Below are 27667 nucleotides of genomic sequence, written 5' to 3'. Positions count from 1 at the left end.
AAAAAAAAAAAAAAAAAAAGACAAAAAAATTGGGGACAGGAAGATGGCTCAGCAGCACAACGCCTGCTTGGCAAGCACAAGGTCCTGAGTTAGATTCCTGGTACCAAAAAAACCAAACCAAAACAAAAAAAACCCTATATATTTATTTATTTTAATACTAGCTGGATGTGGTGGTGCACACCTGCAATCCCTGCTGAAGCAGGAGGATTGCTGAGTTTGAGGCCAGCCTAAACTACACAGTGAGACTCCATCTCAGAAAAAAAAAACAAAAAAAATTTAATACTAAGTTTACTCAGACATCATGAGGGTAATGTAAGTTACCTTCCGCCTCTGCAATTACAAAAGGTACTCAAAGTTGTGGTCGCTGGCTTCTAGACAGTTATTGTTTTTCTCTTCCAGAAGTGTGTGTACCTTTTTTGGGTAGACTCCATATTTGAATGATTTCCTTGTGATAAGGCAGAGTACTAGAAAGCTCCTGTGGGCCCAATCTGAAACTCATTTTTCCTACCTCAACCTGCATATTGCCTGTTTACTGTTCTCCTTTACACTGATTTAGTCTCTTCTCCCTCTCGCCCATTAGTGCCTCTCCCTTTCTCCAGTCTCCAAAGCTAAGATGTATGGCATTGCTACAGTAATAGCAGTATGAAGAGAATCTCAAAATCATGCTTACCGACAAGCAAGTTACTAAGATACAGCGTACCGCTCATATGAAGTTTTTCTAAGTGGATACCCATACATTTATAGAAAAATTGACGGGATGGACACAAAAGAAGTTCGAAACAGTGGATTAAAGGCCAACCTACTCACTTGGGCCTATGGTTTCTCCACTGTCGCCTGCCTCTCCCAGGACATTACCCTGTTAGTCCAATGTATTCTTACTACGTATGTTTAACGTTTTACTTATTCTAGGTGCTGTTCCTTTTTGTCTATGGATACACTATTCCATTTAACACCGCTTTCTATAAAGCTCATTTCCATATTACCTATGGCTGCGTCAGACTATACAGCTCCTGCGAACAAGTCTGCCAGCCTTGAACTAAAATCTCTCCTACTATTGACTACAACAACAAAATCACCCTCCACATAACCCTTCCTGGCACCGTATGTGGCTGTCACCTACTACTTCTTCCCTTTTCCTATGCAAACTTTTTTTGTTGTTGTCTGGAGATAGGGTCTTCCTGTATAATTCAGGCTGCCTCTGAACTCACTATGTAGCCCACCCAGGCTGGCCTCAAACCTGTAGCAATCCTCCTACCTCAGCCTCCAGTGCTGGGATTACAACTGTGCACCACTACACCCGGTGCAAACTTACTTTTTTTTTTATTTATTTATTTTTTTTTTGGTTTTTCAGTTTTTCTCCGGTACCAGGAACCGAACTCACGACCTTGCGCTTGCCAGGCAAACGCTTTTGCCGCTGAGCTAAATCCCCAGCCCCCAAACTTACTTTTTAAAAAAAAAACAGTATTTGTTATTATTACTTTTGTCTCTGTATCATTCAGATTCCTGAAATATGGCTTCTGTGTCTTTTCTCTTTTGTTGTTGGAGACTGAACTGAGGGTGTCCTGCATACTGAGCAGATGCTGTACTACAGAGCCACTCCCCCAGCCCTCAACCCGAGATTTCTAATGAAACCGCCTCGATTACACAGAAGCAAATCCAGAGATGCTTTTCAGTCCTAATGTTACTAACCAAGCTGCTGCTTCTGATGCTGCCGTCTGCTATGGTCTTCCTGACACTCTTCGTGGTCTCAGCCTTTGTGATCTGACTCTTCTCCCTCAGACTCTTTCACAATGGACACCCACTAACGCCTTACCTTCTGATCATCAGGAGCTGGTTCTTGGGATTTTAGAAGTGAAGCTCTTTCTTCGTCTACCCAATTCCCCCACTCTTCTGCAGGTGCATTCCAGTCAGAGCTGGGGTCAGCAGAAGACAGGCCATCTAAAATTTAAGTGTGAATCAATTAGTTATATAACATTTCCACCATGAATGAAAACTAATTATTCCTTATGGGGACTTAAACTGTAATTTCAAATCATTATTCTTCTTTCTCCCAAGCAATTTAAAAAGAGCTAGACTAACACAATGGTAACAGCTTTTGTCCAAATTCTGCCAGGCTTATGGTTAAAATAGAGTTTTAAGACACGCCAGAAAACAGTGCTGTATCTAACCACTTAATTCCATTTTCTCCCTTTCAGTCTCCTGACTCTGTACTGTTTTCACTGTCCATCTTTGTGTGTGTATGTCTTTTTGAGATGGGTTTTACTATGCAGTTCAGGCTGGCCTCGAACTTGCAACGATAATCCTGCCTTAGTCTCTGGAGTGCTGGGATTACGGGTGTGCGCCACCATGCCCGGCCTAACAATTAATTTTTTTTTCTGATACAGAATTAATCTGTAACAGCAGTACCAAAATTATACTCCTAAATCTGTTGTTTTATACTACCTTTCCTCATCTTTATGAACTTTCCAAGATTAGGTTCTTCAAATTTACCAGACCCTGAGAGAATGTGTAACTTCTTTTAATGCTTAACATGTACCTTCTTGCATTTCCCAGATTACTCAGTGTTCCTATCATCTGATTATTTCAAAAGCATATAAGTTGCTTTCAGGGCTTTATATACCTTTGTCTCAAAAATCAATTTAATTTGATTTCCAAATCCCTTTCTTTCATCCAAGAGGCACTAAAATTTTACTTTCTTTAAGAAGCTATCACTGACTTACCCTAAAAAGGGCAAACACTGTTTGACTGTATCCTGGAAAACATGGAGCTGTCAAAGTTAATTCCTTTTTCCGTCTTCTACGCATCATGCACTCTCATATATGCTCTTGTAAGATAGGACTCTATTGACAACAATAGTTTTAATAATTTTTTTGTGTGTCTTTTTTGTGTTTTGGAGACAGGGTCTCACTATGTAGTGCAGGCTGGCCTCAAACTCACAGTTATCCTCCTACCTCACGAGTGCTGGGATTACAGACGTGCACCATGACGCCTAGCTCTGTCCCAACATTATTTAATTGCAAAAATCCAACCATTTCCCACTACTACCTATTACTACTTTTATCAAATGTTAAACTTTTTCATATACACATCCGTTTAGTTCTGAAACTCTACTCTATTCCACTCATTTATTCTTAGGATAATGCCATACATAACTACATTATACATTAATACATTATAGTATCTGAAAAGACTTATCTTGTTTTACTCTTATTATTATGGCTACCCTTACATTTTCCAGGTGAACTCTTCTTATTTTTATTTAGGGAAAGATACCATAATACATCTTCATGAAGGCTTCTAGAAGACCATATAATAATCTGAGAAAATGCTTACATAAAAGAAAATCAGACAAAACTGTTTGCATAGCATGATCCCAAATATATGTGAGGAAGAGACAGAAGGAAATAACACATTAATAATAAACGTATCTTAAAAGTGGAATTACAGGAATTTCACCTATTTAACCCTTATTAAGCACTTACTATGCACCAGAATTGAAGCTAGGCAGGTTCTAGAAATACTGAGGTCAGTAAAACAGAATCCCTCCCTGCACAGAGTCTATCTGCTCAGGGATAGAAATAGGGAGGCATATCAGACAATTTTGAACAGTGATGGACTGAACCATAGAGGGAAGAGGAAAGAAAGGGGAAGTAGAGGACAGGGAAAGACTGCAGGTAAACAAACTGATAGTCTAGTGGAGGACAAACAGAACAAGTGATTAGAGTGAAGTAAGTTATAAAAAAGGAACCACTCCCTGTATTTCTAAATCACTACCATGAGCAGGTATTTGGAGTTACTATTACATAGTATTAACACAGATAAGAGCATGGGCCTTACAGTTCACCAGATGTATATCTGGATATTTCTCCTACACTTAGCAACAATGTGATTTTGGTTAAATTTCTTTACTTTTTTTTGGTGGGGAGGGTATACCAGGGATTGAACCTGGGGCCATTGCACTGAGCTACATCACAAATCCTTTTTAAGCTGGGCGTGGTAGCACACACACGCCTGTAATCCCAGTACTTGGGAGGCTGAGGCAGGAGGATCGTTGAGAGTTCCAGACCAGCCTGGGCTACAAAGTGAGCTCAAGGCCAGCCTGAATTGCCTAGTGAGACCCTGTCTCAAAAAGACAAAAAAACTAAAAAACAAAACCTTTTTAAATTTTTGAGGTGTCTTTTTTTTTTTTAAGAGCAGAATATATTTATTGAGGGAAAGCAAGCTTCTGTCTAAGAGAGGGACAGAAGAGGGGCCTGAGTAGGTTGCCCCACTGAGACAGTGTCTCGCTAAGTAACCAACTTGCCCAGGCTGGGCTTACACTTGTAATGTTCTTGCCTTGCCTCAGTCTCCCAGAGCGCGGGGATTACAAGCGTATACCATCATGCCCAGCTAAATTTCTTAACCTTACTGGGCTAGATCTCAACTTCATGAATGCTGGGAGGATTATACAGATATGTAGATATAAAGCAGTTCACAGCAATGTAGTAGGTGCTCAATAAATGGTAACTGCTGTAGCAACACCAAGGCCATTTCTGAGCTATTTGGAATCTGTAATTAGAACTTTCTCACAATCCTGACAAATCTCTCAATAAGACACACTAAATATGTATTGACTGTACAATAATCTTTAAAAGTACAAAGAGATCTAGCAGGTGTCAGGAACCAATTGTATTAAGCACTCATTAACAATACTGGTAAGGAGATTCAGATGTCAGAGCTGCCATGGGTTTTGCTTAAAACTTTATTGATAAGAAACCCAGATTTATGAAATTGCTGACAACTAGCCATATCTCTAAGACTTCTTGTCAGAAAAAAAACTATCAAGTTAAAAAAAGTTTAAGCAATTGAATAAACAATATACTAGCATATGACCCATTTTTTGAATAAAATAAAATGGTAGGAAGTGGTGGTAAGGTACAAAAATCTCGTTAAGTACTGGTATAACTCTGTACTGATTTTACAAAGTCTTAGAGTGACTTTTCTGTTTACTGCTATCACATTTTTTTTTTAAACTGGGATCAAGTAAAACTGCTTTAAAGTAAAAACCAATTAATTAAACCAAAAATTGTCAACAGGAAACTTTTCAATGAGTAATTTTTTTGGGGGTACCGAGAATTGAACTTAGGACCTTGTGTTTGCCAGGCAGGTGCTTGTGCTGCTGGGCTATATGCCTGGCCTTCGCAATTTAAAAAAAAAAAAAAAAAGAAAAATTAAAAAAAAAATTTTTCTCTTTTTGAGACAGGGTCTCCCTGTGCAGTTCAGGCTGGCCTTGAGCTCACTTTGTAGCCCAGGCTGGTCTCGGACTTGCAAGGATCCTCCTGCCTCAGCCTCCTGAATGCTGGGATTACAAACAAATGCTGAGATTACAAATGTGCACCACCATACCCAGCTGTCTCTCCATTTAATTTGCTTGTAGTTTGATGTTTTAGGTGTAAACATCTCATTGCTAGCTTGTATTTGGTTGCCAGCTATTTCTGTCAGAACTTAATTCAACCTTAATACATTAAAGAAAAACAAACTGCTTATGCACAGTTAAACACTCTTCAGTTTACACAACTGAAGTGGGTTGCTGATCAACCCACTCAGTAGGTTACTAATTCTGCCGCTAGAAAGACAGCAACAGGCACCAGACCCTGACTTACTCGCAGTAATGTGTTCACTGCTTATGTGTAGAACTCATGTCACCTTCACAACTCTGTGGGGGAGGAGCTATCATCTCAACAGATGAGGAACTGAGGCAGAGAATGATCATGCAACTTGTGTAAGGCCAAAAGCAAGAAATCTACGATTCAAACTCAGGTAATCTATCCTGAAACCTGATGCTCTTGGCCTAATCTCACTATGTTGCAATGAATTCATTCATTCCTGTGGGCCAACGAAAATAAAGTCTTAACACCTACTTTTTACAAGGGTTATAATAATGTTAACTTTTTTATAGTCAAGATAATAACAGATCAACACTCACTTCTTTTTTAAACACTCATTTTTGAAAATGTTACCTTCTGTACTATAGCACCTTGACCTTATATTCAAAAACTTGGGCAAATTCAATGCCTTCCTGTCAGAAACTGGCACTAGCAAACCACAGAGAATACCTGAGCCACACTGAACTACACTGTAAATCTAAAGCCAACTTAATATACTTTGTAGATTAACCTCAAAAGTAAAAGCACAATCCTATAAATTAGTAGTAAACCCACTCAGTATCAAAAAACAGCCCCACTAAAATGGCAAGAAGAAAGACAAAATTAAGAGAAAATGAGTGTAGAGTTTAAGACTGCCAACAGAGACAAACTTGAGGAAGATGGTGTTCCTGATACATACTACTTAAGTACAGAGCTCTGTACTCTGTGTTTTTAAAAATCTTCAGCGTCAATCACGTTTTTAAATATTTAAAGCATCTAATACAATAAGCTAAAAATGAGCTACTTTGTCCAGCAGCAGAGCCTGGAGCCCTATTTGCTCAGTTTTCCTCAACCTAAACTCACGCAGCCCAAGATATCTTACTGCTGCTTCCCGAAATCACTCCTTAATTCTGCTTTGCATATAGCAGACCATTCTTTATGTGTTCCAACTTATACAGTTTAATTAATTTAGATTCCAAAATAAGTGACAAGGCCCAAGCGATAATGGATTTTGGAGTCAGGATCAAAACTCAGATCTAAGCCAGGTGTGGTGGTGCATACCCGTAATCCCAGCACTCGGGAGGCTGAGGCAGGAGAATCATTGCGAGTTCAAGACCAGCCTGGGCTACAAAGCGAATTCAAGGCCAGCCTGAACTGTATAGCGAGACCCTGCCTCAAAAAGACAAAAAAAAAAAAAAAAAAAAACCAACAATCCCCCAAAACTCAGATCTACCTTCTACACTAGGTCTCTAACCTCCACCTGGCTAATTTTCAGACAGCAATTGAGGGCAATTTACAGTATGGCCCTCCGTCATCAACCTTTACATTATCACTGCCCTTAACCTGTAATTACTATGTCAACCACTGTGGTGCAAGCTTACCTTTGTGATTAGCAGCACCACCAAACCTACACCATGTAGTGGGTAAAGAGCATGAACCCTGGAGCCAGACTAACAAGGCCAGAATAGCACTTTCCACTATTTAACTAGCTGTCTGGATTGGGAAAAGTTAAGCAACTTTGCCTCAGTTTCTGCATCGTGAAAGTATAGGGAATTGTTTTAAGTATTAAGTCAACTGATAACATGCAAGACTTAGACCAGTGCTAGGCACATAGTCTAGTGCTTACTTTTATTATTATTATTTCTACTACAAACATTTGTGTATAAAGCACTGCAATAGGTGCTCCATACATCAAAGAATAAGTGTACTGGGTGTGATGACTCATATATGTAATCCCAGCACTCTTGAGAGGCTCAAACTGGAATATCCCAAGTTTGAGCCCAGCACGGGTAACTTAGCAGACCCTGTCTTAAAAAGAGGGCTGGGGGATATGGCTTAATGCAAAGGTTCTGGGGTTCAATTCCCAGCACCACCAACCACAACAGCAACAACAATTAACAAAAAAAGAAACCCCATAAAACTTTTTTTTGCTTAAAATGCACTATATATATATACACATATACATGTATATATATAGTATTACTTCACAAGATAACATATTTTTAAAGTTAAATTATTTCCAACTGATACAAGGACCCCTGGCCGGGCGTGGTGGCGCACGCCTGTAATCCCAGCACTCGGGAGGCTGAGGCAGGAGGATTGTTGTGAGTTCAAGACCAGCCTGGGCTACAAAGTGAGCTCAAGGCCGGCCTGAACTGCATAGCAAGACTCTGTCTCAAAAAGACAAAAACAAAACAAAACAAAACAAAAAAAAAACACAAAAACCGATACAAGGACCCCTAAAAATTGTTCTTCTTATTTTATTCTGTTTTTTCTTCTGGTACTGGGAATCAGACTCACAACCTCGTGTTTGCCAGGCAGGCGCTATGCCGCTGAGCTAAATCCCCAGCCCCTATTTTATTTTATTTTTAAAGAAAGACCGAAAATACCACAGGGTAGCACAAAAATGCTTAAAAAAAGAAAAGAAAAGAATGTGATATATAAATTCAAAGAACTATATTCTGAAATTTGGAGTTACAAAGTCTCAAGATATATATGTATATATATTTTTTTGTGAGACAGGGTCTCCCTGTGCCGTTCAGGCTGACCTTGAACTCACTATGTAGCGCAAATTGGCCTCAAACTTGTGGCGATCCTCCTGCCTCAACCTCCCGAGAGCTGGGATTACAGGCGTGCGCCACCACGTCGGCTCAAAATAATTTTATTTTTACATGAAACACTTCTGAACATAAAGGCATTTCTTTTCTTTCCTTTTTAAAAATGATTCTTGCTTTTAACCTTTCCTATGCTCCTGTTCTGTTATCACAAAAACATGCACCCTTCACAAATCCAAAGCCACTCCTGTTTATTCTACTTCTTTTGTACGAGAACCAGACCATACCATTTGTTAAAAAAAAAAAAAAACAAACTACAGCACTATAAGAAAACTTCATGTTTAAACATTGGTTCAATCATTATGAAAATTTAGTTAATTCTATAGGTATTCAATAATCAGATTTCAAGTAGTACATCTGGTATTACATTATATTACTATGATCTTTATAAAGGAGAGAAATTAGGATTAAAACATATAGCATGAATTCAGGGTACTAGAAAGAAAATTCTGGAAAAAAAAACCCAAAACCAAAAAAAAGAACAATTTTTAAAAGGACATACTTAACCCAGACCATTCATCATCGATATAGGGCTGATTACGGCTAACATCCCACTGATAATCAGAAGTGGTAGACTGAGAAACTGGCTCAGCAGTAGACCCTTAAATGAAAAACGAATGCAATAAAATTAAAAATGGAATTTCCTAATGTTTCATAACAATAGTTCTATACTTTGCATATGGAGACTTAATTTTTTAATTTTTCCTAAGAGAAAAAATTTTAGACATTATAAAGAATTAAGAATTGAGGGTAATTTTAGATTAACTCTGACAGTAGCTCTGCTTCACTGATCAGAAATGTTTTGTCCCTAGTAGCAGTCTATTAGATTTTGTCTTCTGTAATTTATACTTCAAACTAGTTATCTAACCAATTTCAACAAGTCAAAATAAAGTTGTTTTGTTTTCCTTCTTAATGACAAGTAGTAAAGCACAAACAAAACGTGGTCACTGGTCATTATTAACTCTAGGTGTTGCAGGGTACGCCCCAATCCTTACGACCCTCAAAGACACAACTAGACAATGTCTGAATTATCAAGAGCTTTCTTGGCCAAGGAAAGTTAAAGAAACAGACTGATGATCATGCAGAGAGGTGGGCTGGACAACACAGATAAGACAGCTGTTAGAAGTTCAGAAAGGGGGCTGGGGATTTAGCTCAGCGGCAAAAGCACCTGCCTGGCAAGCGCAAGGTCATGAGTTTGGTTCCCAGTACCGGAGGAAAAAAAAAAAAAGTTCAGAAAGTTCAGGAACCCTGAAGGGAAAGGAATATTTCCAAGTTTTGCCTTTTTTTAGGGTGTGGGAGAAGAGTAGGTCTTTTAGAAATCTGATGAATGCTATGGTGGCCAAATGTGCAGAACTCTACATAGAAGTCTGCATGTAGTTTTTTTTTTTTTTTTTTTTTTTGGAATAGCTCCTCTTTTCTTTTAGGCCATTACTTTGTGCATTGTTTCAAGAAAGGAAATAATACTATTTTGGTTTTTCTCCGGTACCGGGAACCGAACTTACAACTTTGCGCTTGCCAGGCAGGCGCTTTTGCCACTGAGCTAAATCCCCAGCCCCTGCATGTAGTTTTGAGGGGTATATTAGGGAAGCTAGGTCTGAAACTCCTTGCTCTATGGCCATATATTAATTTCAGAATATAAATGAAAGCAGTGATTGTCCATCAGGCACAAATATAGCCTCAACTTTCAGAATCGGAATTTCCATGTGTGTCAAAGTTGACAGGTGACTTTGATACTCATTCTAGCTTCAGAGCCACTGAAATGGTTAAGAGGAAAAGACTCCTGGCACTAACGAATGTACACTCGTTCTTCCCCTCAGAGTGCTCACTAACATATGAATTCCCACTTGGTTACAGGTGATCTTATTAGCATTCTACTAATGTGACAACTGCCTGATACATATTCCAGTTACACGTATTTATGTAAAATGTAACACCTTATGAAAGTAGCGTGTATTTAAGCATGTCAGCTGCTTACCAGCACCTTTGTCACCTTACTGCTACTTTAGTAGCCATGCTGCTGTGTCTCAGTGTATGAAGAGAACAGCATCTGTGTTGTACAAAGTCACTGAAAGGGGAAAACAATGAAACAGAAGGAAATGTGGTCTAAGGGGCCAGGGGCAAACCATGACCTGGCAGCTAAATCCAACCATCCTGTTTTTGTATGGTCCATAAGTCAAGAATAGTTCTTACATTTTTAAATGGTTGGGGTTGGAGGGGAAATCACTGCAAGTCAAATAAACCTGTCCTTAAAAAAAAAATCGAAAGAATAATATTTTGGAACCAGACACAATTATGTATTTATACATTATTTCTAGCTGCTTTTCTGTTACCATGGTTTGAGTAGCTGCAACAGAGTATGGTCCACAAAGCCTAAAATATTTACTAGTTGGCCCTTTCAGAAAAAGTGTGCTAACCCTTATTCTAGACTAGTAACACCAGACACTGTGGGACATAATTAGTAAAATGAGCCTGTCAATTCCAACGTGAACCAAGCACTGCAAACTAGTGTCTTCTACATTTATCTAAGCAATGCTGAACTGATAGTTCTTTAATAACAGTGTATATTCTTTTTTCCTCAATCAGATTTTATCGGTACATTTTAGGTATACACAACGATCACATTCACCATAGAGAATTTGAACCTGGGTAACTTGTCCCCCTCATTCCTCTACCCTCCCTTCAACCCTTCCTCCCCACCTCATTTACAAAAGCTTTGATTCTTTTTTTTTTACTTTTCCCTTCTTCTTCCCTCATGCCCCCCCATCCCCCTCCCCACTTGAACATTTTCTTCCATCTCACAATGCCCATTATACATTTTGGCCCTTATTAACAATAGTACATATGTATGTGTATATGTATTTTTGAGACAGGGTCTCACTGTGCAGTTCAGGCTGGCCTTGAACTCACTTATGTAGCCCAGGCTGGTCTCAAACTCACAGTGACCCTACTGCTTTAACCTCCTGAGGGATGGAATTACAGGCATGTGCCACCACACCCAACTAATAGTGTATACTTTTTTTTTTTGGTACCAGGAATCGAACTCACTAATTTGCACTTGCCAGGCGGGCACTTGTGCTCTGAGCTACAGCCCCAGCACTAACAGTGTATACTCTAAGTCAACATATTCAAAGTAGCTATTATCTGGGGGTCCTTAGTTATACATTCATGATGAATACAAGTACACAGAAATAAAAAGCCGAACTGCAACCTGAGGTCTGGCAGGGGTACACGAGTCACAGAGAAGTGAGATCCTGACCTGCAAGGAAGGCTGTCCACAGCACTCATCTCTGCGCTAGTGCATGGTCAGTGACATCAGGTCACAGAGTCTGCCTTACTCCTCTGCGGGAAGAAACTAAGCCACGTGCACGTAAGGACTTAGGTCTTCCCCTCCCTTGTCCCCTTTAAAGGTCTCTGGCACTTTATGTACTGATTATTTATGTTGATAGCAGTACTTGGTGCTGATTGTTTTTCAAATAACAAGTGCTAAAATTAATTTAAACAGAAATTTTTTTTGTTAACTAAATGAAAGACTGTTTTCACATACCAGAAACAGCAGAGTTAAGTGTGAGAGATGCAAAAGAAGCAGAATTCTGTTCAGAGGTATTCATTCCCCTATCCACACTAGACCAAGCAGCTGTTAAAATAAAGAACGTCACTTGGAACCTTCAATTTGCAATGACACTTGAAAGATAAGTACAGACTTAAAACTAAGATAACAATATTTAAAGATAACCTTAGAAATTAGAATCAATAATATTACGTAATAGCAGCAATAGCTACTATTTCCTGAATGTCTCTTATGTGGCTGGTCCCTTACAGCAACCACTATTCTATCCCCTATGCCAACTCTTCTATACAGTTTCAAAGCAGAAAACACTGAGCCATGGCTGGAACTGCGGTTAATTTCCGAAGTGCTTTTTCCACAGTACCACACTGCCTTATTACCTATAACTAAGCAACTGGTTTAGGCCAGGCATTGCTCTTGGTATTTGACACTGATTATAACCAATCCCTACTCCTTAAACATGACACACATATAGGTTAAAAATAACTAACAATGTCCATAAAGGCTGGAACAGCTATTCTGTTCATACCTAATAGATCTGTCTGAACTAGTCCATGCTCACTCAATTATACCATGAGAACTTCTCAGTGCTTTCAAGACCCTTTCTTATATTTGACGAGAGTCACGTGTTACAAAATGGAACACTGGTCACTGGCAGATCACATGTATATGTGGTCTTATAAGACAATGCTTAACTGTCCAGCAACATCACAGCTGTCACAGTTTAAGTATATGCTATGATGAAATTTGTTTAACAGTGCAGATTTAGAAATTATAACTGTCATGTGACATGTGACTGTATTTTAAGGGAACATGTACCTCCAGGTGAACAGACACACCTTCTCCTCTCATGAACCACTGCAAATCTAATTTGAAAGAGTTCACTCTTAATTTCAACGAAGGTCTGACTAGGGAGGAACTCTAATCTGCTTAATTTTACCTGTAGCAATACTAAGCAAGTACCATTTAATCTATATCCTAACTACCTGTGAAATGCTACATAGCCCTTACAAGTAAATTACAAGTATCTCAAAAGGAGTCACAGTTCCTAACATTACTTCATAGAACTCGATCATTTCTTTTATTAAATATGAAATGATGTTTTTAGAAATGTGTGCTTTCGTTTCTGTTGAAATTGAGGGTGTAAGTTTACAGAATGTCTTTTTCACACGGTTTTTTTTGGATGGCAGGGGAAGGAGAGGAGGGCAATCTTAAGAACAATATTAGCACACAATGTAGAGCACTCTTTGTGAAAGTGCTAGCTTTTTAAAAAGTGATGGAAAAAGCTAACAGCAAAGAAAGAAATTTTTTTCTACTTACAAACTAAAAGCTTCCCAGTACCTACTGCTCCTTAAGTTAAAACAAACTATTCAAAATTACCTATCATATGTACAACAGGAAAAAAAAAAAAACCTATGTTGAAAGAACAAGAAATTCTTTTTTTTTTTTTTTTTTTTTTTTTTTTTTTTTTTGGTTTTTCTCCGGTACCAGGAACCGAACTCACGACCTTGCGCTTGCCAGGCAGGCGCTTTGCCGCTGAGCTAAATCCCCAGCCCCCAGAACAAGAAATTCTAATTACAAATCAAACAGTAAGAAGCTATTTGACAAATGGCAAAGAACATGAACAGATAATTCATAAAAGAGAAATGATCAAGAAAGTTGTGAAAAAATATTCAATATCATTAGTGATATAAAAAAGCTAATGACAACAATTTATATATTTTTGCTTATCAAATTAGAAAAGACAAAGGCCCAGGATACAGCTCAACGGCCCAAGCACCTGCCTGGCAAGCACAAGGTCCTGAGTTTGATTCCCAGTACCAAAAAAAAAAAAAAAAGACAAACCAAAAAGGAAAGAAAGAAAAATATACTTCCCCCACCTTGATAAGTATATGATAAATGGGCACTTATACTAACACTGAGAGTACGAGAATGACTCTTAGAAAATGCATTGAGAACATGTAATAGTCTTATAAATATTCATATTCTCTTTAACTTGAATCACTTCAAGAAACTGATACTAAAATACTTTGAAATAAACATATTCAATGTAACATTATCTAAAATTTTGGGAAAAAATTATCCCTCCATAATATAGGAGCAGTTAAGTAAACTCTGCTATACAATACATCAGAGGGCCATTAAATAAAAACACTTCCAAAGAGCAAGGAAAATGTGGGCTCTAATGTTGAGGGGTTGGGTTGCAAGAGAAAAATAAAAATGCATATTTAATCTGAATTATATCAAAAACAAAAACCACACACAGGGGAAAAAGACCATAAAGAAAACAAAAAACAATAAACAAACCAGTCATTGTTACTGGGGTGGTGGGTAACAGTGGATTTTCTCCTTTTTGCAGTTTTCCATACTCAACATGGATATCTTTTCTATGACACATACCCACACAATGAAAATTCTGTTGTTTTACACTTAGTAACTCTAGTAGAAATAAGCTTCTCAAAAACTGGTCTTTATTATTAAAATGCGGAAGGGCCAGGCATGGTGGCACACAACTAAATCCCAACACAGGAGGCTGAGGCAGGACAAGTGCCATAAGTTCAAAGACAGCCTGAACTACAAAGAAAGACCCTGTCTCAAAAACAAAAAAAAAAAAAAAAAAAAAAAAAAAAAGACACAGAATTGGGAGAAAATTTAATTATAAATAGGCATTTTTATTCAGACTCAATAGTACTGAATTAATCGAAAGTCTGCTCACGCATGTATCAATGCACCATTAAGAATATATAATTATACTAGTTAGCTACATTGCTAATCAAATGTGATAAAGTATGTGAAAATATTACATAAAGAGTAAATGGTAAAGGTTATTCACTTAAGTTCCTCACTCTGCTTTTTGCAAAGAATCTGAGATGAGTTAATTATTACTATTATTTCTGTATGGCATGATTAAATTTTCTTTTGGTAGATGTTTTCCATTCTTAAAAAACTTAAAAACATACCCGACTAGCAACTTTAAAGGAACTTAAAATTTTCTAACGGTTCTTACCAATGCCAGAAAATATTGAACGGTCACTCCAATTCCGTCCCCAGTCTTTCCCATTCACATTAGTGTCGCTGGTGTCTGGGGTCCAAGCAGATGGCTCTGCTTTCCTCTTGCCCGCAGAAGCAGGTGGAACAGAGTTCCACTTCTCCTCACCTGCACTCGTCTGGGAGGAGAGCTTCACGGGCTTTTCACTCCAGCCTCCTCCATTGACAGTAAGGTTTTCGTTCAACCCTGAAGAAACTTCAAGAGAAGAAAGGAAACATTACAAACAGGGACACGACTTCTCACTGAAAATGGGATATTCTCAAAGCTTCTATACTTGCTCGGCTTAAATGCATCGTCTTTTTCTGTTACTATCCTTTAAATAGCTTAAGCTTTAAAGATAAACTGTGAAGTGACATGGTCACCATGGTTCCCTTCTAACTTAAAAATGAACAGAGGGCCTCACTGTAACATATACATTAGTAATGTCTTCCATAGTGGGATGACCGGCTCAAAGGAAGTACCACAAAGCAGACAGGAGAATGAGGTATAATTCTAGGGTACTTAGAATACTCACCCATTGGGCACACGCAGACTCCTCCTTAGCTACACGCTCTTTCTTTACATAGTTTGTATACTATGTATAAGGCAGTCACTCTACAACCTGGCTGCACATTAAAATCAACTGAAAAATTCCTTAACACAGATCCTGGAGCCTCAGCCCAGGCACTGTGTATGTCAGTGATTATGAATATTATGTATCTTTTTACACATGTGCCTGTGGAGTTTTCTGAAGCAAGAACTCCCTAGATGATTGTAATGTGCAGCCAGGATTGACAATCAGTACAAAGAAAGCTGACAGTGGTAAGAACAAGCCTGAAATGAGAAGGTGCTTTTCATTTCTGAATTTGTTTTTCTGTAACACTTTTGTTTTCAGGTCAGCTATATATCACTGTACTTAATCACTTTAATTGAGTAAGATGAACTTCTATTTGTGAAGATCCAAATAACTTTAGTTTATAGTCCCATTTATTGCAAAAACATTGGATACTGTTAAGGAAGTAGTTTAAAAATTTAAGAACTAAAACCTTTTTCTTAATATACAGGGGTAGTCTTTTATCCTGAATATCCCTATTTTAGACTTATATCCAACAAAGATCCTTCTCTATTGGCTTAAGTGATATAAACAAAAACCAAAATTGTATACAAACTATTACTGGAAGCTTTTATATACAGCTAGAACACAGCACAGACTGAGAAGTAGGAGTGGTTTTTCCTATTACCTATTTTCCAAAATCTCTGAATTGTGACTGTTTCTTTAGTAATTAAAAATCAATTGTAAACCTTTTGCTTTCCTGCTGTGTCATTCACGTGAGGAAAGAGACATGTACATGTTTCTGTTCTGAGGGGCCTTCAATTTAAGTTACATGTAATTTTCTCTCACCCTGAAGTGTAGACTCTCCTTTTCCAGACTTAAAGTTGCTAACTTGAACATTTAGATGAGAATCACCTGGTTAAAATAGAAATAAAATTTATTTAATACTAAACAGGCCACTATGCACATTAAATTAGGAGTAATATACAACTTAATTTTTACTTATTATCTATAATAAACTGCTCCTTTAAGTGCCAAATTCTTACACTGGAAAAAGTCAATTTTATAACACATATCATGTATTCATAGGGAACTGAGTTCTGTTGTTACCATATTCTTAGCCAACTAACATGGAAAACTGCCCAAGTATAAACAGAGTTAGTTATTCTGCAATGGCTGTCAAGATTCTTTTAAGTAGGAAGTGGAGAACTGGGCTCTGAAATTGGATTCAACTTTGCCACCTCTCAACAATACCAGCTGCCTTTTCATCAATCCTGGAAGCAAACACATCAACTTAAGAACTCTGCCAGTATTTGGGACTAAAACTTAGGAAATATGGCAAGAGGTTAGAGTATTTCAACTAAAAAATACTGTTTCTCTGACACTAAAAAGCATAATGATCACAATGTATTAAAAGAAAGCATGAAACAGGATTGTGCAAGCAAGGAAGGCATGCACAAGACAGCAAAAAGGATCATCAACAAAAACTAATGCACAGTGGATCCATGACAGTGAAAAAGAATGGGTAAGTAAAGATCACTGGTGTACCACAGCAATAAACAACAAGTTATAAAACAAAACAGTGAACAGGCTAATAAGAATGTGGTCTGCAAACAACTGAGGGATGGAGAGATGAGAAGGTCATTAACAAAGACAAAGGAAGCTAAGCCAACATTCTGAAACAAGTCAAACAGTGTCACTCTGCAGACTGGGGTCTCTGGGGTACAATGATGGCAATGTAAACTGCTACCAAGAGGCCAGCAGTACTGAGCTGTGTGACACATGCAACACCTGGGAGGAAGAATGGCTCAATAACTTTTGAAGTTCTGGTCTGGCTTTATCAAACACACTCAAAAAGCTGGGGTGATAATCCAGATGGATCCTGCACTAACCAGAACATGCTTGTTTCATTCTGGAATGAAAGCATCCAACATGCAGAACGGTGACAAATAATTCCATTTAGTAAATATCTTAGCCACTGTAAGAAATGGAGATGCAAGGGTCGGGGCAAAGCAATACACATGGGGAGAAGAAACATCGTTTTCTCATGTGACTGAGGCAGAAAGGCAACTTTTAACTTAGAAAGCCATTCCTTAGGCAGTATGTATCAATTAACACTGCTGGTATTAGTTAAACCAATACATGGTTCACAACACTCTCATGAAGGGTATATCAGCACGTTAGCAGTTCAAAGATTTTGACATTACCATATTTTGTACATCTAATTTAAAGGAGTCTGATTTGAGGTACAGCTCTTATGCTCCACTAATATACCTTTATTCTTCTTGGAACCAACAGGAAATGATGCAGTTGTAAGTTGCTCGGTGGTAACTGTGATGGTATTTTCTATCCCAGGGATAGTTGAATCCAATGAACCAGAATCAGTCAGCACCTTATCACGTTTACGCTGTTGTCGTTTCTCTCTGTGACTAATTTTAGTTTCCCAGGCTCCTGACAGCCCCAGAAAAAAAATGTTATTCATTTGGGAAAACCAAAAAGTTGTAGTTCTGAGGAAAAATGGGGTGGGGCATACAAGATATCATGATAAATTTAGATATTAGGTTAAAAACCAAGAGTGTTGATTAAATTAACTTATCCTGAGAATTTATTTTCATCTCACCATGTTGTTTAGACAACAGACTATGATTATTTATTCTAGTAAAGTTTTATCAAATCTATCATCTATGGTTTAGAAAAAATGATAGAAATAAATCACTATACATCCTTTTATCTTAAGGGGTAGAAGTAAAAAAAACCTCCACAGATATATAAATCACTAAGAAATGGGTCTAATAGGTTATGATAATAAATGTTTGTTCAAGATTTGCACACAGCCTTCCAGGGACGGTATACATATGACCAATGAGGAACACCCACATCACACTTTTTAAGAAACAAAGACATAATGAGTGGCTTTTCAGCTGCTCAAAATACTGAGGTAGACCTAAAATTTCAAGGAGTCTTAATTTTGATAACGTAAGTGTTTCCTAACCATGTTACAGATATATATATATTAAAATCTGTAATAATTATCTAGATACAGGGTTAAGTGAAACAAATGCAGCTTTTATATAATACACCTTGGTTTTTAAAAAAAGGATTTAAAAATTTTCTAGGGTCCTTTCCCTTGCTCAAATACCTTCATCAACTTCCTTTCCATCATGGCGTGAACTGTTTTGCACTGCTTTAGCATCTGACTTTGATTTCTTCTTATTTTTCTTTGACTGAAAGTAAAATAGAATGTTACTTATTACTTTGTTACGTTTTTGAAAAAGTAGTAGTCAGTAAAATACATAGTGAAATGTATGATGCTGACAACTAAATAAATTTATTAGTCTGATTTAAAAAACTTAAGATAGTAAATGGCAATAATGTAAGACTACCATTTATTGAGTGGTTACTATGTGCTAAGTACTTTATATTAATTTTCTTATTAATTCCTTAATAAAAGTTACTGGAGAAGGTATTACCTCATTTTAGAAATGAGAAAATGGAGACGTAGAGAAATACTAAATAGCCTATTGTAGGCCACATTAAATTAGTAAATTAAGATGTACTTAAAAACTAGGTTTGCCTAGCTCCAAAGCCCATACTCTTAGATCTCAAGTACAAATGGTACTTAAAGTGCTGTAAAACCAAGTGTTTTCAGAGGAATAAAAGTAAAACCCACCGCCAGTGTTTGGAAGGAAAATGATGTTCTACTGGTTTTTAGATGGCATAAAAAGTACACGGTTGTACCCTATGTATAACAAATTAGTGAATCAATTCTATAAAGCAGGTAATATTTTGTCAGTTTCAAAGCAATGTAAAAGTAACAAGATTTGTATAAAGCAGGTGCTTCATAATTCAATGAAGATAAAACAGCTACACAATACAAGATAAAGATATTTTAGAATGGTCTTCCAACTCCTTTTTGCTTATATTTTTTCCTTCCAAAAGCTTGCCAAAAATTCTATAGTTATGCTTTCTGTATTTAGAGAAGTGTTTTTAAAAGAGAATTAACATTTATAAGTGTTCTTATCTATACTTTGTATTTACTCAGCTGTATGAGACTGGCTATGTATTATTGTGCACTATCTTAAAGTTTATCGCTAAAAGATTGTGTTTTAATTATAAGCCTTTTGGATGAGTAAGGAGCAAAGATAGTTTAAGCAGTAAATGACAACTAAGTGCCAACAAGTTGCAAATGCTGTCAGCTCTCTATATTTGTGGGTTTTACATCAGTTGACTAGATCAACCTCAGACTGAACTATGTGAGGCAAAAACTGCATCTATACTTAACATGTACAGACTTTAGTCTTATCATTCCTGAAATGACAGTGTATCTACAGATTCTGGTAACCCTGAAACAAACACCTCATAAAGCCCAAAAGACAACTGTGTTCTCAAGTGACATGAACTCTTTAGTGGTAATTAAAAACTGTCTATGACAAGGGAATATATATAGTAAATATATGAAAACTGATTAAATGTTGTTTTATTGTCCTCATAACTGATTTACATTTGTATCTTTGCACATTCTTATTATCATTAATATGGCCCACACTGCTTTATTATTTTTCTCTTTTTTTTTTTTGGTACTGGGAATCAAACTCAGGACCTTGCGCTTGGCAGGCAGATGCTTGTGCCAATGAGCTATATCCCCGGCCCTGCTTTATTATTTCTAACAGCATAGGCACATATCTTATTTTTTTATAAGTTGCGGTATCATCTACATATCCCCCCCCCTTTTAAAGTGCAATCCAGATGCTTCAGTTTATTCCAGGTAATGTAACTACCAGTATTTCCTTTAGCCCCCAACCCTGTAACCATCAGCAGTCACTTTCACTCCCCTCTTCTCCTGGCGGCCACTAATCTACTTCTTGTCTATGTCTCAAACTGGAGATGCAATAAAGTTAGTTATCAAGCCAGGTGTGGTGGTGTTCGCCTGTAATCCCAGCATTTGGGAGGCTGAGGCAGGAAGATAGTTGTGAGTCTGAGACCAGCCTGGGCTACAAAGTGAGCTGAAGGCCAGCCTGAACTGCATAGCGATACCGTCTCAAAAAGGCAAAAATAAATAAATAAATAAATAAACCTAGTTATCAAAACAGGCATCTAGCAGTGGGAATGTAGCTAAATGGTAGAGCATTTGCCTTGCATATTAGAATCCTGGATTCAATCTCCAGTACTGCAAAAACAAAATAAAGCAATACAAACAAAAACAAGCACCTGGCTGGATATGGGGAGCCAGAGACAGACCCACGATGGCGAACCTTCTAGAGATCAAGTGCCCAAACTGCGACCCAGACTCACTTATTGCCAACATTGCAATTAAACCTGATGCCAACAGAGAGGGCTCTGTGTGCCTGCAGTGACATACTTGCCACAGGTTTGCCCCCACTGGACTAGACTATTCCAAGTCTACAGTACAGCTGTCTGAAAGAAATTCCATGCAAGCCACACATATCAATTTAGTATTATATTTTAAAAATTAAACTAGGTGACATTAACTGCAACAATACTTTTTAACACAGTGTATTTAAAACACTATCATCTCAACATGTGACCAGTATAAAAAACTGTTAATAATTAATGATCGTAAGAAAAAGGTAAACTAAATCTTTGAAATTAGTTGTCTATTTTACACATAAGAGCCATCTCACTTTATACTAGCCAATTCAAAAAAATACTTAAGTTTTTTGACTTTTATTAGTACACATGTGCAATACATAATGATTACACTCACTGTAGAGATTTGGTACATGCACGTACCATGCTTACACTAGTCCATTTTGCAGTGCTTAATATGCATGTGGCAAGTGGCTGCTATTTTGGATGGTACAGGTCTAGAGTAACTATAGTAGGTACCCCCATTTCACAGGCCATAAAGAGACTGTAAAATATCTGAGGATGAAACCAGTACCAAAGGCCGCTTCTGTCTCAGATCCTACCCTTGCAAATACTCTGACATTCCAAGCCCCTACATGGAACACCAAATACAGCAGAAACGTCAGTGTGTGTCAGCTATGTTGTTTGGGCTCAATCACACATTTGCCCGTCACAGGGGACACAGATTCCTACTAACCAACCTCATGTAAGGTTCTTTTAGGGATTAAAAAAACACACATATGAATAGAGTTGATTAACTAGAAAACATGATATGTAAGATATTTTTAGTTTTTGCTTTCAAATATCTCCTTTATTTTCTCTCCAACACTACTTTTTATTAGTTTTTATTTTTTATTAGTATACGTTTGCAGTACATACTCGTTCACAATCCTTGTGTGGAGCTGGTACATGTACAGAACACATCCCGATTCCTTTTTCTACCCGCTTTCTCTCTGCTTCCTCTCATCTCTTGATCTAGTTCCCATCTGAGAACGATATCCCTATTTCCTATTATCTTTTATTTAAGCTTGTTTATTTATTTATTAATTTGAGACAGGGTCCCCTTATTTAGTTCTGGCTGGCTGTGAACTCTTAGTGATCCTCCTGCCTCGGCCTCCCAAATACTGGGATTATAGAAGTGTGCTATCATACCTGGCTAAATAAGATTTTTTAAAGGAAGGAAACTATGAAGACAGAAATCACATTCACAGTAAATATTCAGATTTGTTAATAGAAAAGGAGGAAGATTATCTTGGATTAGGTTTCAATGTTGATTAAAACTACTATTACCTTTCAAAGTAAACTGGGTGTGGTGGCACATACCAGTAATCCCAGCACTTGGGAGGCTGAGGTGAGAGGATTGCTCACGAGTTCAAGGCTAGCCTGGGCTACATGGTGAGACCTTGTCTCAACAAAACAAAAAACCCCAAACAAACAACAAAAAAAGAAACCACCAAAAAATAACTCACCCCGGTGAGACTTAATATGGCACAGGTATATTTGCTCCAGCCATCCTATTAAAGTAAGTATCTTGAGTCTAAATAACTATACTTTAGCTAAAACATCTGAAGGAAAGCTTTAGCACAACATTCGGGCTTTGTTAACAATATTTACTTTTGCCCCATTTGTTGTCAGGCTCTGACATGTAGGTGGGTGGATTATTAAACTAGTCATCTCCAAAGAACTCAAGAGCAAAAAACCAATCTGATTAAAAAATGAGCAAATGATCTGAATAGACATTTCTCAAAAGAAGAACAAAAATGGCCAACAAGTATAGGAAGAAATGTTCAACATCAGTAGTCATCAGGGAAACGAAATCTAAGCCACAGACATTTCACCCTGGTCAGAATGGCTATTGCAAAAATGAACAACAGGAAATGCTGGTAAGGCTGCAGAGAAAGGGAAAATCTCAAATACTGTTTGGTGGGAATGTAAACTAGTGTTTCTACTGTGGAAAACACTACGGAGGTTCCTAAAAAACCTCAAGAGGCCTACATGTGACCTAATAATCCTGCTGCAATATACCCAAAGTAGATGAAATATTGTATCAAAGAGATACCTGCACGTCCATGTTTATTGCACCACTATTCACAATATGAAATCCACTGAGAAGTCCAGTGATAAATGCATTTTAAAAAAATGGTATATACACACAGTGGAATATTATCCAGTCATACAAAAGGATGAAACCCTGTGACTGCAGCAACACTGACGGAACTGGCAGGTAATATGTTAAGTGAAAGAAGCCAGCACAGATAAGACAACGCTGCAAGTTCTCACTCATCTCTGGAAAATAAAAAGGCTGATTAACAGAAGTAGCAGAAGAGAAGTCACTAGAGGCTGGGAAAGAGTGGCTAACAGATACCAAAACATCTGTGGGGGTGTGTAGTTCTGCTGCTCTATAGTATAGGAAGGTCACTATGGTTTACGTCAATCACTTATACATCAAAAATAACTGGAGGAAAAATGAGTGTGATGGCTTCCAACACACAGAAATGTACTATTTGAAGATGGAAATAGTATTCATCCAGATTTGATTATTATAAATGCACTAATATTCTATTGAGTGCTAATGTATGTCAGTGATCTACGTTGCTAAGTATATAGCACTGAATAAGACTCCCTACTGACAGCAGCTGTGTTAAAATCTAACAGAGGTCATCAATGTTCATCTTCAAGAGTCTCCTTCCTAACACTTACCTCTCATACATATCGATACCAATTCAATTAGTTTTTAGACCCACTATGAAACCTGCAGCTATTTCCTATAAAATCTAACTTCCTTTTATGATACAGAAATATAGAAGGTCTTCCACAAATTGATTTTAACTTTATATTTATATCCCTTTATTCACACTAAGACTGGTACTGCCTGTAGATTTTTTTCCTCAGAACAAGTCCTGCTGCCAGACTGCTGGGGTGACTGTTACCTCTGCACCCTCAATCACCTGCTCCCCTGCTGACAGTACATGCTCAAAATGACTGTATTATTATTAGGCCTTTTTTTTGGTGGGGTCTTTCTGGACTTTTTGAGACAGGGTCTTACTATGCTGATTGTATTAATTTTTCTGGACTCATTTCAAGCTCCACTCTACATGCTTTATCTCTGCCACATATTCATTCCTTTTTCCAAATACACCAAATGTTGCACCTCTAAAAACATTTAAAACTGTCACAAACTTTCTTGTGTCATTTCTAATACTGCTTTAACTTTCTGTATGTGCAAGTACTCATAGTTCTTGTAACAATAACATGAACTTTTTTTCTTTTGGAGACAGGGTCTCGCTATGTAGTTCAGGCTCGCCTTGAACTTGTGTCAATCAATCCTCCTGACCTCAGCCTCTGAGTGCTGAGATTACAGGCATGTTCCACAACACCCAACACACTTTTTAGAAAGTAATGATAGTGGATTTGATAATGAACTACACAGCAAAAAGGAGACAAACAAAACAACCCAAGCCCCCTAAACCTCCAAAAAACTTCCCAAGGTTGTGCAGGTACGAGAGAATATTCACATCCAACGAGCAATTATCAGTGACAAAATCATACGGTAATGCAGAACTTTCAGAATGCGCTCTTCAACGTACAAATTTCTTTCAAAAACCAGCTACTCTCAAACACCTTGTTAAACATTCCTTAACCCTGAAAGGACACTCTAAGTCTAATCTTTCCCCCAAAATACTTGTTAATTATGTCATGATAAAACAAAAACAAAAAACAGATTTGTGTAACACTTATTTTTGAGTAAACAACAACAAAGTGTGGTTCATTTTTTTTTTTTTTGGTACCAGGATCGAACTCAGGACCTTGCACTTGCCAGGCAGGCACCTGTGCCACTGAGCTGTATCCCTAGCTCTTTCTTTTTTCTTTTTGGTTCATTCCTCAAAGGTGGTCTTTTTTTTGAAACCTAGCTTCAACCACTTTTATTATCATATGTAACACAATGAATGAATTTCATGTCAGCTTTGTAATCTTAACCCATTTTTTTTTTTTTTACTTCGCAAGTAGTCCCTCTCATCAAGTGTTTTGTGTGTGTGTGTGTGTGTGTGTGTGTGTGTGTGTGTCCGTCTGTCTGTCTTTTTGAGACAGGGTCTCCTTATGCAGCTGAACTGGCCTTGAGCTCATTTTGTAGCCCAGGCTGGTCTCAAATTTGCAACAATCCTCCTTCCTCAGCCACCTGGCGTACTGGGATTCATCAGTGTTTTTTATTCAGTTTTCTCACAAACATTTTAGAAAATTAGGGGCAACCTATTGTCTAGGGCTCCTTCTGCCCCTCTTACAAGCTTTCTTTCTCTCAATAAATTCTTCCTACTCTTAAAAAAATTTAAATAAGTGATTTGTTGTTGACAATGTAGCTTTTTGAATACTTTTCTATTTACTTGCTCATGAAAGTAGTTCTTTATGTATTTCATTACTGAAATACAATCTAAATTCCCCAAACTGTCATGTTAGAAACATCTGCATTTTGTCTCTCCCAGACTGCTTCCATCACTGGCAGTGTTTCTATGCTGTATTTGACAGTATATGCTGGCAAAGAAATAGGACTGGTTGGCTGTTGTATTTTTTTGTGATGGCAGAAAAACAAGTGTTCCCTCAAATTATGACCTTCCCTGTTTAAACAAGAAACCCTGAGATGCAAGGTCGTGAGTTCGGTTCCTGGTACCGGAGAAAAACCAAAAAAAAAAAAAAAAAAAAAGAAACCCCGAGAGAAGCATCCAAGCATTTATAATTAATTATATTTAATTAATTGCTCAATTCTGTCATGTCTGTCATATAGAATAGTGGATAAACACCTCTTCAAAAACTGTAAAGGCTGATCTTCACATTGTGTACTCTTAGAAATTAGTTTCGCAATATGAACTAAAATTTCAAGGCACAGTATAATTGGGTAAGGTTTCTTACCAAAAGTAGGGAAACGTACTATTTCAAAACCTTCTTGATGATTTCAGTTGTTTTGGGATCAACTAATGAGATCTGACTAAGCCATCTTGATTTCATGATGATGCGGCTGTATCTACTCTCATTGCTTAGCTGCTGTACTTGTGTTACTATCATCTACACCTGCAGCTGATACACTACATCTAGAGTCCATACACTACAGGTGAGATGAGCTCGGGAAGGTTATAAAAATCAGTTAACCCACTGAATCTGGGACAGAAAAATGCAACCTGTCACAATATACTATCAGCAAATGAACAGGTAAGAGTACCACCGTCAACCTTTTCAAATGCAGACTCCCATTCCTCTCAGATACCTCCCACATAGTGTCTTACTACCATGAGTACAATTTATTTAAAAAAAAAAAATAAGTACAAATAGAAAATATTACTTTTTTCCTTTGTTCCAATAGATCTTATGCACTCCACTCTGGAGTCCTAAAACACACTGAAGTTAGTTCTAGGACTACAAGTGATTTGGTCAAGTTCCTATCCCTTAAAATCTGAGCTGTTTATTTAAAATAAAGATGCAAAAATTACTTTCATAATTAAGCTTCTGTTTTATCTTTTTAACAACTTTTTCATGCTGCCTGATGGTACTGGGAATTGAACCCAGGGCCTTCCACTGAGCTATAGCCCTATCCCCTTTTGAATTTTTACACAGGGGGCTGGGGATTTAGCTCAGTGGCACAGCACCTGCCCGGCAAGCACAAGGTCGTGAGTTCGATTCCCAGTACTGGGAAGAAAAATAAATAAATTTTTACATAGAATCTCACTGAGTTGCCCAGGCTGGCCTGGAACTTGTGATCTTCCTACCTCAGCCTCCCAGGCAGCTGCGATTATAGGTGTGTGCTACTGCATGCCACAATAATTTTCTTTTTCTCTCTCTTCTTTCATTCTGAGTTAGGCTGGTTTAGAACCCATGATCTTCCTACCCCAGTCTCTATGTACTGGGACTACAGGCATGTGCTCCACACCCAACAACAGAAGTCTTTCCTTCCTCCCTTTTTCTTTCTTTGTGGTGCTAGGGATCAAACCCAGGGCCTTTTGCATGCTTAGCAAGAACTCTATCATAGAGCTACATCCTTAGGTTTAACATGAACACTTCTATTAGATAATACCCAAAGAGTAAGCAGGTATCATTTATCAGAGACTAAAAGTACAAGTGACAGCAAAAGTAGATCTAATCAAACAGTTAACGGTTAACTGCCCTTCATAGATTCTGCTAAAGAACTGCAAAGTATCACCAGACAGAGGCACATACCTATAATCCCAGCTATGCAGGAGGCTGAGGCAGGAGGATTGAAAGCTCAAGGCTGGGGCTGGGGATTTAGCTCAGTGGCAAAGCGCCTGCCTGGCAAGCGCAAGGTCGTGAGTTCGGTTCCCGGTACCGGAAAAAAACCAAAAAAACCAAAAAACAACAACAAAAAAGAAAGCTCAAGGCTAAGGCCGGGGATATAGCTCAGTGGCATAACTGCCTGCCTGGTAAGCACAAGGTCCTAAGTTTGATTCCTGGTACCAAAAAAAGTAAGTTCAAGGCTAGCTGGGGTGATTTAACAAGACCCTGCCTCAAAAAGAAAAAAAAAGGACTCAGAGTGTAGCTCAGTGGTGGAGTGCTGCTGGATTTGATCCTTAGCACTGGAGTGGCGGTGGCATAAAGAAAGCCAGTGTAGGGCCGGGATATAGCTCAGTGGCACAGCACCTGCCTGGTAAGCATAAGGTCCTGAGTTTGATTCCCACTACAAAAAAAAAAAAAAAAAAAAGAAAGGCAGTGTAGCACCCAATTCATTGCTGAAAAGATCAAGTTTAGGAGTATAGTATTTGTATATTATGAAAATTATCACAAGAGGGATACTGTACAAATTTTAAGAGATAGCTTTATTTTGCACTTTGTTTATTGATATACATTAAGTGGTCAGGTCCTGAATGTAATTTTATTTTATTTTATTTGGGACTGGGAATTGAACTCAGGACCTTG

At 37.8% G+C, this 27667-nt stretch overlaps 1 protein-coding gene across 1 annotated transcript in view; it reads right to left on the bottom strand.

Annotated features, from left to right (window-relative positions):
* Positions 1 to 27667, bottom strand: part of Mtdh (metadherin) — a gene marked incomplete in the record, with an annotated part of 61309 nt that overhangs the window by 12785 nt on the left and 20857 nt on the right. The window contains 6 exon segments of the mRNA XM_013512772.1: positions 1814 to 1938; positions 8742 to 8840; positions 14812 to 15048; positions 16235 to 16300; positions 17660 to 17836; positions 18525 to 18609. Coding sequence (XP_013368226.1) covers positions 1814 to 1938; positions 8742 to 8840; positions 14812 to 15048; positions 16235 to 16300; positions 17660 to 17836; positions 18525 to 18609 — 789 coding nt within the window.

The sequence above is a fragment of the Chinchilla lanigera genome, unplaced genomic scaffold (assembly GCF_000276665.1).
Source record: "Chinchilla lanigera isolate Chin_1 unplaced genomic scaffold, ChiLan1.0 scaffold00016, whole genome shotgun sequence".
Lineage (NCBI taxonomy): Eukaryota > Metazoa > Chordata > Mammalia > Rodentia > Chinchillidae > Chinchilla > Chinchilla lanigera.
This window is presented reverse-complemented; position numbering and strand designations above follow the sequence as displayed.